A 10,128-nucleotide genomic window follows, 5' to 3' on the forward strand; every position below is an offset into this window, starting at 1 on the left:
ACCGTCATTCTGGATCTTGTGTTCATGTCTTCCATCCTATTTTTTACACATGTGGTTCTTTCATATTTGTTACTTACATTATATAATTTTTGTGTGTGTGTTTGTATAATTATTTATATTTAAGTTTTAAATATAGAACAAAAGAAGTCTGGTTTTGTCTTTTTGTTTTCAAAATTATATTAATATGCCCATACTGTTTAGCATGGCTATTGCTTATTTCCTGACAGATATTTCATGTTCTATTGCCTGAATATTCCTCGACTTTTTATTTCTTTGCTTCATATGACATGTTCTTCCCTGCATTTTGCTTTTAAGAGCAGTACCTTGAGCATTCTTACAAATGTCCCCTGCATTGTATGAGTGAGAATTTTCTCTGAATATATACCCCAGGGTAGAATTGCTGGGGTATGTGGCATGTCAAGATTGAAATACGCTAGATGATAACACGCTCTTTCCGTAATGATGCTGCCATTTACTCCCAGCAGCTACTGTCAGACTCTACCAGGTTTCCCGCTTCCCAAGAAAGACCTGATTAATTATGGCAGAGGATAAATTAGATGTTCGTATTTAATTAAAAAATCATACCATACAATGGGATATTAAATAAATACTGTAATTGAAACATATATAATGCAAGCAACTTTGTCATGTGTCAGAGGATATTTTTGTGAACCAATAATACTCAATATTATACAGTAGGCTGTGATTCATAAAACCTGTTGCAAGCTTTTTGAATTATAAGTGGTATGCACAGAGCTGAAGTCAGTCACTTTCCAAATAAGCACGCAGAGCAATTACCCATTGGAAAGTATGAAGCTTGCATTGCTTAAGAATGATGAGAATTTGAGCATATAGACTTTACTAGAATGTGTTTGAAGGTGTTTGTGGGTTTCTTGCCAGGAAGAATGGTTAACAGTATTCACACCTTGGACCGAAGCCAATAAATTTATGAAGTTAACTATTTTTCATCCAATTGTATATTTATTTAATATATTTTAAGTGCAAAGAAAGTAAATACATTCTGGGCTGACAAGAAAAAGCCACAGAATAATAAATAGTAAAGGTTCTTCATAGTTATGTCCTTCAAATAATAAAAAAATTTGAATACTAATAACATTTAAAGTTTTGCTCTTGAAGATGAGGGGTTTACATATAAATGTATATATAATATACATTTTTATAATATATATGCTTATACATAATAGAAATTAATGTGATATATAGAGAATATGAATTTCAAAACAATTAATGAAACTGAAAAAATTTATATTGAATCTTTACTTTACAGAATGTAGTTCTGTGATTTTTTCCTGCGGTTCAATAACTATAATGACAGATGTAAATTGTGGAATTTTATGTAGAGCATATTTAGACATATGAATACAATTCATACATTTGTAACTCTCTCCCCTCTCCTTGGACCTGGAGGGTAGCACCATCCCCCAATGCCCAGCCTGGTGAGGTGAGCCCAGCAGACCCACGCAGCATCAGTGACACCTGAACTCCCCTTGCACCTGGAGGGGAGCACCAGCCCCCATGGCTCAACCTACTAAGGGGCCATAGAAAAATAACAAGTAATGAGATTGAATCAATAATAAAAAGTCTTTCAACAAATAAAAGCCCAGAACAGGATGGCTTCATTGCTGAATTCTACCAAACATTGAAAGAAGGGCCAGGATGGGAGATGGGAGGTGTTTGGGACAAACCAGTCTCTGTAGTCCCAGCTTGTCTTTCCCTCCAGGTTTGTCCAAGAAGCCCTACCTGGTGACCCAGCACAGCCTTTTCATGGCCTCTGGAGAGAGTCTGGCCCTCCAGTGTCTCTCTGATGTCAGCTATGACAGACTCACTCTGTCCAAGGAGGGGGGATGTGATCTCTCCCAGCGCCCTGGCCAGCAGTGTCAGGCTGGGCTCTCTCAGGCTGACTTTCCCCTGGACCCTGGGAGTGGCTCCCATGGGGGCAGATACAGGTGCTACGGTGCACGCAACCTATCCTCTGAGTGGTCGGCCCCCAGTGACTCCCTGGACATCCTGATGGCCGGTGAGGAGCCCAGTGGATTCAGTATGGGACCCAGACTCTGCACAGGCCCTGCTGGGGGAGTCGCGGGTAGTGATGGCCAGGATGAGGGGTGGGGTCACAAGAGAGGGAGAGAGACAGAGAGGGGGGATAGGTGGGGAGGGGCAGAGGCTCTGAAAACAGAGATAGGCAGAGACACCGGGCGTCCTCAGAGAGAGGTCCTGGTGAGGTCTCAACTCAGAACTAAGTGGGGGACAGCCCCTCACCCATCCTTCTCTCTCTAGGTCAGCTCCATGACAGACCCTGCCTCTCCATGAAGCTGGGCCCCAAGGTGGCCTCGGGAGTGAACGTGACCCTGCTGTGTCAGACATGGAGCCCAATGGACCCTTTCTTCTGTCCAAAGTGGGGAGAAACGATCCCCCTCTGTGTCTTAGATCAAAGTACAGAGCTCAGCAGTACCAGGCCAAATTCTCCATGAGACTTGAGATGTCATCTCACCGGGGGACTTACAGGTGCTATGGCTCACAAAGCAACTTCCCCAACCTGTTGTCAAACCCCAGTGACCCTCTGGAGCTTGTGGTCTCAGGTGAGTGGCTCTTGACCCTGTCCTTTCTAAGCTCAATGGGTCAGCGTAAGTCCCTTCCTGGGAGACCCCTAGACTGGGATTGGAGTGGGGGGGGAGGGCCCTGAGGGAGGGTCAGGAGAGGGGGGTTTATCTTCTACAGAGCAGGAGGCACACCGGAGCCTTCTCACCCCGTCCCTCCCACGTTCTCATCACCAGAATGTGCCAAGTGGATAGTGGGGGGACGTTAGGGAGGTGACAAGGCAGATGTAAGAGAAGAATAAACAAAAATGAGGTCTTGAGGGAAGCCCCCACCCCTCATTCTCCTCTTGCCCTTATTCCTAGGATCCTCTGGGGTCCCAAGCCCCCTACCCACAGAGCCCAGCTCAACAGCTGGTGAGTCTCAGGGGCCTGTCCAGAGAATTTCAAATTCTCCCAGGCTTGCCTTGAGAGACTCTCAGCTAATCTATGTCCTCGTCCCAAATCTCAGCATGGCTTGTGTCCAGGGGAGCTAGGTGTCTGGCAGAGATGAGACCACAGGCTCCCAGGGGCGGGGCTCTGAGGCTGCGCTGGATGAGGGGTGGGTGGTTAAGGTAGAGGGAGCTGTTGGAGGTCCAGGCTGGAGCAGGAGAAGCTGGACTGAAGTGAGTGGTACACCAGATCCAGCCCCTCAACTCCCTGTCCTGATCTCAGGAGGCCCCGAGGATCACCACCTCACATCCAAAGAGTCAGGTTCCCAGGGTGGTAAGTGAGCGGCTGTGTTGGGAGGTGAGGTGAGGTTCAGAAGAGGCAGGGGCTGAGTTACGACCTCAGTTCGGGCTCCTCTGGACACAGAGACTTGGACAAGACCTTCCACTGTCTGGGCCTCAGTTTCTCCAAGTGTGAAAGGAAAAGGCCTGGCCCAGACCAGATCCAAATATTCCTTTCATTTCTTACTTCTGGTTGTGACTTCCTGGGAGAGGAGTTCTCCCAGAGAATCCCCCCAAGACCCATTCTGCAGTGGGCCTGCCCCATCTGAGCAGTGATGGTGACATTATGCAGGGAAGGGGTAGCAGGGCCATGCACAATGTGGGAGCTAGGGGGCATTCAGGCTCTTTTCCTTCAGCTCAGGGGTTTCAGGCCTGGTGGAAAGTTCAAGGGTTGGAAGTCAGACTGCCGGGTTCAAATCCCAGCTCTGCTCCTTCCTGGCTGGGTGGCCTGGGGCAGGTGATTTACTTCTCAGAGCCTCAGTTTCCTCATCTGTAAAATGGGTGGGGTGGGGGTGGGAATCCTTTGTTGCACGATTGTGTGAGGTTTGGAGGTGATGAATGCAAGGACCCAGCACATACCTGGCTACAGTAGGTGCCCAGTCAAAAGGCATCTTTGGCTCAGTCATGAGAACTCTGGTTCCCAAGGTCAAGAAAAGTACCAGAACGCTCCGATCAGGTTCTCTGTGGCCTTCATCCTGCTGATCTTCCTCCTCCTCTTTCTTCTCATCCAGAACCACTGTCAGGGCAAATGCAAGAAGTCAGGTAAGTAGTGAGTGGACAGACTCAGGCCTCATGAGGTGGTGGGTCCCTTGTGAGTTGACCAAGGTAGGCTCAGGGACCAGCCAAAGGGAAAACAAACAGATGGGGAAGGTCAGCTTAGAAAAACTTTTCTAGCATTTCAGATTGAAAAATCTACAAAGAAAATGATTTAAGTCACCATAGAAGTACAAATGAAGGTATTCTTTGAGCTTTTCAATCTTATGAAATATTTGAAACATAAATGCAAATATGTTTTAAGGTTTCCTTCTTTTCTCTTGAGTTGCATGTGGATGGTGAGTGGTTCTAGCATTCCCAGGACTGATACTCTGTTCATCTTCACCCAGCCCAGAGAGAAGATGATTTCCAACTTCCTTCAGGGGCTGCACAGTCAGCGCCCAAGAACAGAGGTGTGCAGAAGAGGTAATTCCTGTCCAAAGGCCCCAGACTCACAACCTACCCTTGGTCTCCTCACTGCCAACCTTCCTATATCTTCCCCAGTCCCAGCCCAGATGTTGATGTCCAAAAAGAAAATACACGTGAAAGGCAGAGGAGGGGGCAACTTGGGGGTGGGTGACAGGAGCAGTGAGGTTTCAGCAGGCAACAGGAGGAAGAGGGTCACATTGGGAAGTATCTGGGGCCCAAGAGGTGAGCAGGACTGAACCCCAACACTGCGTGACCATGGGGACATCACCGTTGCTCTCTGGATCTCAGTGGCCCCACCTGGAACAGGGCAGGGACCTGCAGGACTGAAGGATCCAAGGGAATCTTGCCAAGAGATGAACCCGCTTGCTGTGCCCCAGCAGATGATGTGTGTGCCATGTGTGTGCCATGAAGGACACACATCCTGAGGATGCCGTGAAGCTGGACAGTCGGGTGAGACCCTGCCCCTGTCCTGTCCAGGGCACCAAAAGCCTTCCATTTGCCAAATTTAATCCAGTGAACACTTCTCTGTCCTCCCACCACTCAGCTCTCAGTATCCTTCCAAGCTGACCCTCCCTTCTCAAAGCACAGGGCCTCCTGCCTTCTGTGACCTCACTCTTTCCTGGTTTTCCTGTGACCTCAGGTCGCCTCCTGCCTGGTCCCCCTTCTGGCTACTCATCCTCTGTTTGACTGTCTGGTTCTTAGAGTGCTCCCCCAGGTCTCAGAAGAATTCAGGAATAAATGAACCACCCAAGACCCCTGTGCTCCCCTTCATTCATTCATCCCACAAATGTTCACGGGGAGCTCACTTTTTTTATTTTTTCATTTTTTATTTTATTTCTTTATTGTTACTTATTTCTTTTTTATTGTTATTTTGACTTCTCGATATACAATGTAGTTGATTTTCATGTCCCTTTACCTGTTCCTCTTTCCCTCCCCCCTCTCCAGGGGCAGGGGTCTCACCCGACTGCCCAGCTTCATGCCTCTCCTCCTCCCCCCACCTACATCATATCTGTTCACTTGTCTTAACACGTTCAAGGAATTGCTGCGATTGTTGTGTCTTCTTCCCCCATGCCCATTTGTTTGTTTGTGTATTTATTTATTTATTTATTTTTAGCTCCCACCAATAAGTGAGAACATGTGGTATTTCTCTTTCTGTGCCTGACTTGTTTCACTTAATATAATTTTCTCCAAGTCCATCCATGTTGTTGCAAATGGCAGTATTTCATTCGTTTTTATAGCTGAGTAGTATTCCATTCTGTAGATGTACCACATTTTCCGTATCCACTCATCTGATGATGGACATTTGGGCTGGTTCCAACTCTTGGCTATTGTAAAGAGTGCTGCGATGAACATTGGGGAACAGGTATACCTTCGACTTGATGATTTCCATTCCTCTGGGTATATTCCCAGCAGTGGGATAGCTGGGTCATATGGCAGATCTATCTGCAATTGTTTGAGGAACCTCCATACCATTTTCCATAAAGGCTGCACCATTTTGCAGTCACACCAACGGTATATGAAAGTTCCTTTTTCTCTGCAACCTCGTCAGCATTTATCATTCTCAGTTTTTCGGATATTAGCCATCCCGACTGGAGTGAGATGGCATTTCAAAGTGGCCTTGATTTGCGTTTCCCAAATGCTGAGTAATGTTGAGCATGTTTTCATGTGTCTGTGGGCTATTTGTATATCTTCCTTTGAGAAATGCCTATTCAGCTCCTTTGCGCATTTTTTATTAGGGTTAGTTGTTTTTGTTTTTGTTTTGCTGTTGAGGTGTTTGAGTTCCTTGTATATCCTGAATAATAATCTTTTTTTCTTTTCTTAATTTTTTTTTTCTTTTTTACATTCTAAGATGTTGTGAAGCAGTTCGGGGGAAGGAGGAGAGAACAAGGGGTAGGGAGTTGGGTGGGGGAAAGAGGAAGGCCCATGGCACCCCCCTCATTCAGGCAGGAGAGCCCAGGGAGCTTCCAGTGGCAGCTGGTCATCTCTGCGCTGGATGCAGATGTCAGGGGGGCATGACCAGGGCCCTCAGCGCCCCACCGTCCCAGCTCAGGAGCCCAGGGAGCTTCCAGTGGCAGCTGGTCATCTCTGCGCTGGATGCAGATGTCAGGGGGGCATGACCAGGGCCCTCAGCCCCCCACCGTCCCAGCTCAGGAGCCCAGGGAGCTTCCAGCAGTTGCCTAGTGGTCATCGCTGGACTGGATGCAGTCATGGGGGTGTGGCTGAGGCCCTTAGCCCTCCTCCAACCCTGACTTGGGAGCCCAGGGGGCTTCTGGTCCTTCTAGGTTTTATAGGTGTTCTTTGGTGGTGTTTGACTTTTACTGATTAATATCAGAACTTTGTCTCTGGTCTGTGGGGCTCGAAATGTTGGAAGTGATCCTTTCTTTCTCTCATGGTGGCTTCTCCTGCTTCATGAACTCCATAGGTCTCTGCTCCTCTTCCCCTGAGCTCTAGTAGCCCCAACTTGGCAGTGGTTGCTCTTTAATAGTTGTAAATTGTTTGACTGTGGGAGAGGGTGACACTGGGGACCCTCTGTTCTGCCATCTTGGCCAGAAATCTTGAGTAATAATCTTTTGTTGAGTGAATATTTTACAGATATTTACTACCATTTTGTGTGTTGTCTCTTCATTTCGCTTAGTATTTTCTTTGCTGTGCAGAAGCTTTTTAGTTTGATATAATCCCATTTGTCTATGGTTGCTTTCATTGTCTGTGCTTTTGAAGTCTTCTCCATAAAATCTATGCCCAGACCAATGTCTTGGAGTGTTTCCCCTATGTTTTCTTCTAATAGTTTTTTAATTTCGGGTCTTCCATTTAAAGAATTGATTGATTTTGAGCTGATTTTTGTGTATGGTGAGAGATAGGGGCCTAGTTTTATTCTTCTGCATATGAATATCCAGTCGTTCCAGCATCATTTATTGAAAAGACAGCCCTTTTCCAGTGTATGATATTGGCACCTTTTTTGAAAATCAGTTGGGTCTAAATGGTGGATTTATATCTGGGTTTTGTATTCTGTTCCATTGGTCTGTGTGTCTATTTTTCATACCAGGACCATGATGTTATGGTTACTATAGGTTTGTAGTATAGTTTAAAGTTATGTAGTATGATACCTCCATGATACCTCCCGCTTTGTTCTTTTTGCTCAGAATTGCTTTGGCTAATTGGGGTTTTGTTTGTTTGTTTGTTTTAGTTTCATATAAATTTTAGGATTGTTATTCTATTTAGGTGAATATCATTGGTATTTTCATAGTGATTGGATTGAATCTGTACCTTGATTTCAGTAAAATAGACATTTTTACAACACTAACTTTCCCAATCCTTGGACATGGGATGTCTTTTCATTTTCTGCACCTCTCCAATTTTTTCATCAGCGTTTTGTAATTTTCATTCTCAAGATCTTTCACATCCTTAGATAAATTTATTCCTTTTTTTTAGCTATTATAAATATCATGGTTTCTTGATTTTTGTTTGTTTCTTTCTTTTTGTTTTTTTTTAAAGGTAGGTTGTTGGTGAATAGAAACGCTACTAATTTTTGTATGTTGATTTGTTTCCTGCAGTTTTACTGAATTTGCTTTACAGTTCTAAATTATTTTTATGAAGTCTTTAGTTTTTTTTACATAAGATTATGTAGTCTGCAAACGGGTCAAATTTGACTTCCTCTTTTCCATTTGTATGCTTTTTTTTTTTTTTTTTTTCCTCATGCGTAATTTCTCTGGCTAGGACTCCAGTACTATGTTGAATAAGAGTGGAGAAAATGGACATTCTTGTCCTGTCCCTGTTTTTAGATAAAAAGCTTTCAACTTTTTTCTGTTCTGTATGATGTTAGCTGTGTTTGTCACATATGGCCTTTATTGTGATGAGATATTTTCTTTCTATACCTAATTTGTTGAGAGTTTTTATTATAAAGGAATGTTGAATTTTGTCAAATGCTTTTCCTGTGCCTACTGAGATGATTTTTTATTTTTATCTTTCATTTTGTTGATGTTATGTATCACTTTTAGAGATCATGTGTATGTTGCATCTCTGGGATGAATCCCACTTGACGATGATGTATCATCAGGATGTGCTATTGGATTTGGTGTGTTAGCACTTTAGGGTCCAATATTTGCCAGGCTCTATTTCAGTGCTAGACACACAACAGCAACAAACGCATCCTGTGTCCTCAATGACCTCGCAGTCCACTAGCACAGACAGACGATGATGAAATAAACACGGACACACACACACAAAACCAGACAGTGCAATGTGCTGTAAATTAATGACAGAATAAGGTAAGGGGATAGAGTGTGTGTTGGTAACAGCACGTATGTTAAACAGAATAGCCAAGAAAGAATTGTCTGAGAAGGAAACATTGGAGCAGACTTAAACAGAGTGGGGAGAACAGGCTACGTGACTATCTGATGGAAGAGCGTTCCTGTCAGAGGGAACAGTAAGTGCAAAGGCTTAGAGGTGAGAACATGCTTCCCATGCACGGGTACAGCAAAATGCCCAGTGTGGCTGGAGGTGAATGTTCAAGGAACGAAAGTGTTAGGGGTGAGGTGGAGAGTTTGTCAGGGGCTGGATCCTGTAGGTCTTTCAGGCTGTGACAGAGCTTGTGAAGCCACTGGAAGGGGTTCAGGGGATTTTGTTCAGGAAGGCATATAATCTGACATGGTTTGTTAAAAAGACAAAAAACTATGGGTTTTGCAGGGAAAACTGAGTGATGAATATAAGAGTGCAATCAAGGAGACAACCCTGCTCACTGTCTACCTACAGCAGAGCCTCGAAGATGAAGACTTCCAGGGGGTGACATACGCCCAGGTAAATCACTCCAGATTCAGGCAGGAAGTGGCCATCCTGCCTCCCCCTCCCCCACCCGGGGACTTGCTGGACACTAAGGACAGACAGATGAACAGTCAGGTGGGTTCTTTCATCTCCATTTCTACGGACTTCTCCCCCATCCCCACTTTACACCTAACCCCTCACTCTTCCCTAACTTCAGGCTGCTGCATCTGAAGCCCCCACGATGTGATTTACGCCAAGCCAGACAGATTCAAGCCCAGATGGGAGACAACAACATCTTCCTCCCAGGAAGGGGAGTTCCCAACTGATCCCAGTGTGTATGTTGCTCTGGTACCCACTAGCCCAGGACAAGACCCAGACCCCACACTCCAAGGAGTGGGACTTTAGGGACCTCAGAAGGCACAGGAGCTGCCCCCGTGGACTCTCCACTAATGACCCCCAGCCAGAGTGGAGATCTGACATGGACAGCCAGGAACTTCTGAGACCTTTCGGAGGTCACCTGATTCTGCAGTGAAAGATAAATAATACCAGCATATCTGGGACAGTTAGTAAATTTTCTTCTGAATATACAACAGGTTAAAGAAGAAAATCACCAAGTGAGATAATGTTTTAAACATCTTATATGATAATATAAAAATTGCACATCAAACCAAAGAAGTGCAAGAAAAGAAGTATGTACAGAACAAATGAGAGATTCAAATAAATTTACTGAAAAAGAAAAATGTCTGAAAAACAATCAGTAATTACACCTTGCATTACAAGAAGTGTTGCAAAAGTACAGCAAATTAATTCCTGGGAAAGGCAAAAAGAAAAATGTAATAATTTTAAGAACAAATAATAGTTTG

At 44.8% G+C, this 10,128-nt stretch overlaps 1 protein-coding gene across 1 annotated transcript in view; it reads left to right on the forward strand.

Moving 5' to 3' along the window:
* Window positions 1–9,797, forward strand: part of LOC134372395 (leukocyte immunoglobulin-like receptor subfamily A member 6) — a 65,513-nt gene extending 55,716 nt beyond the window's left edge. The window contains 11 exon segments of the mRNA XM_063089913.1: window positions 1,742–2,038; window positions 2,299–2,397; window positions 2,400–2,600; window positions 2,922–2,972; window positions 3,270–3,320; window positions 3,971–4,087; window positions 4,905–4,957; window positions 9,257–9,400; window positions 9,483–9,501; window positions 9,504–9,613; window positions 9,726–9,797. Of these exon segments, the coding sequence (XP_062945983.1) occupies window positions 1,742–2,038; window positions 2,299–2,397; window positions 2,400–2,600; window positions 2,922–2,972; window positions 3,270–3,320; window positions 3,971–4,087; window positions 4,905–4,957; window positions 9,257–9,400; window positions 9,483–9,501; window positions 9,504–9,613; window positions 9,726–9,797 (1,214 nt within the window).
* Window positions 9,798–10,128: the final 331 nt, after the last annotated feature.

The sequence above is a fragment of the Cynocephalus volans genome, chromosome 3 (assembly GCF_027409185.1).
Source record: "Cynocephalus volans isolate mCynVol1 chromosome 3, mCynVol1.pri, whole genome shotgun sequence".
NCBI lineage: Eukaryota > Metazoa > Chordata > Mammalia > Dermoptera > Cynocephalidae > Cynocephalus > Cynocephalus volans.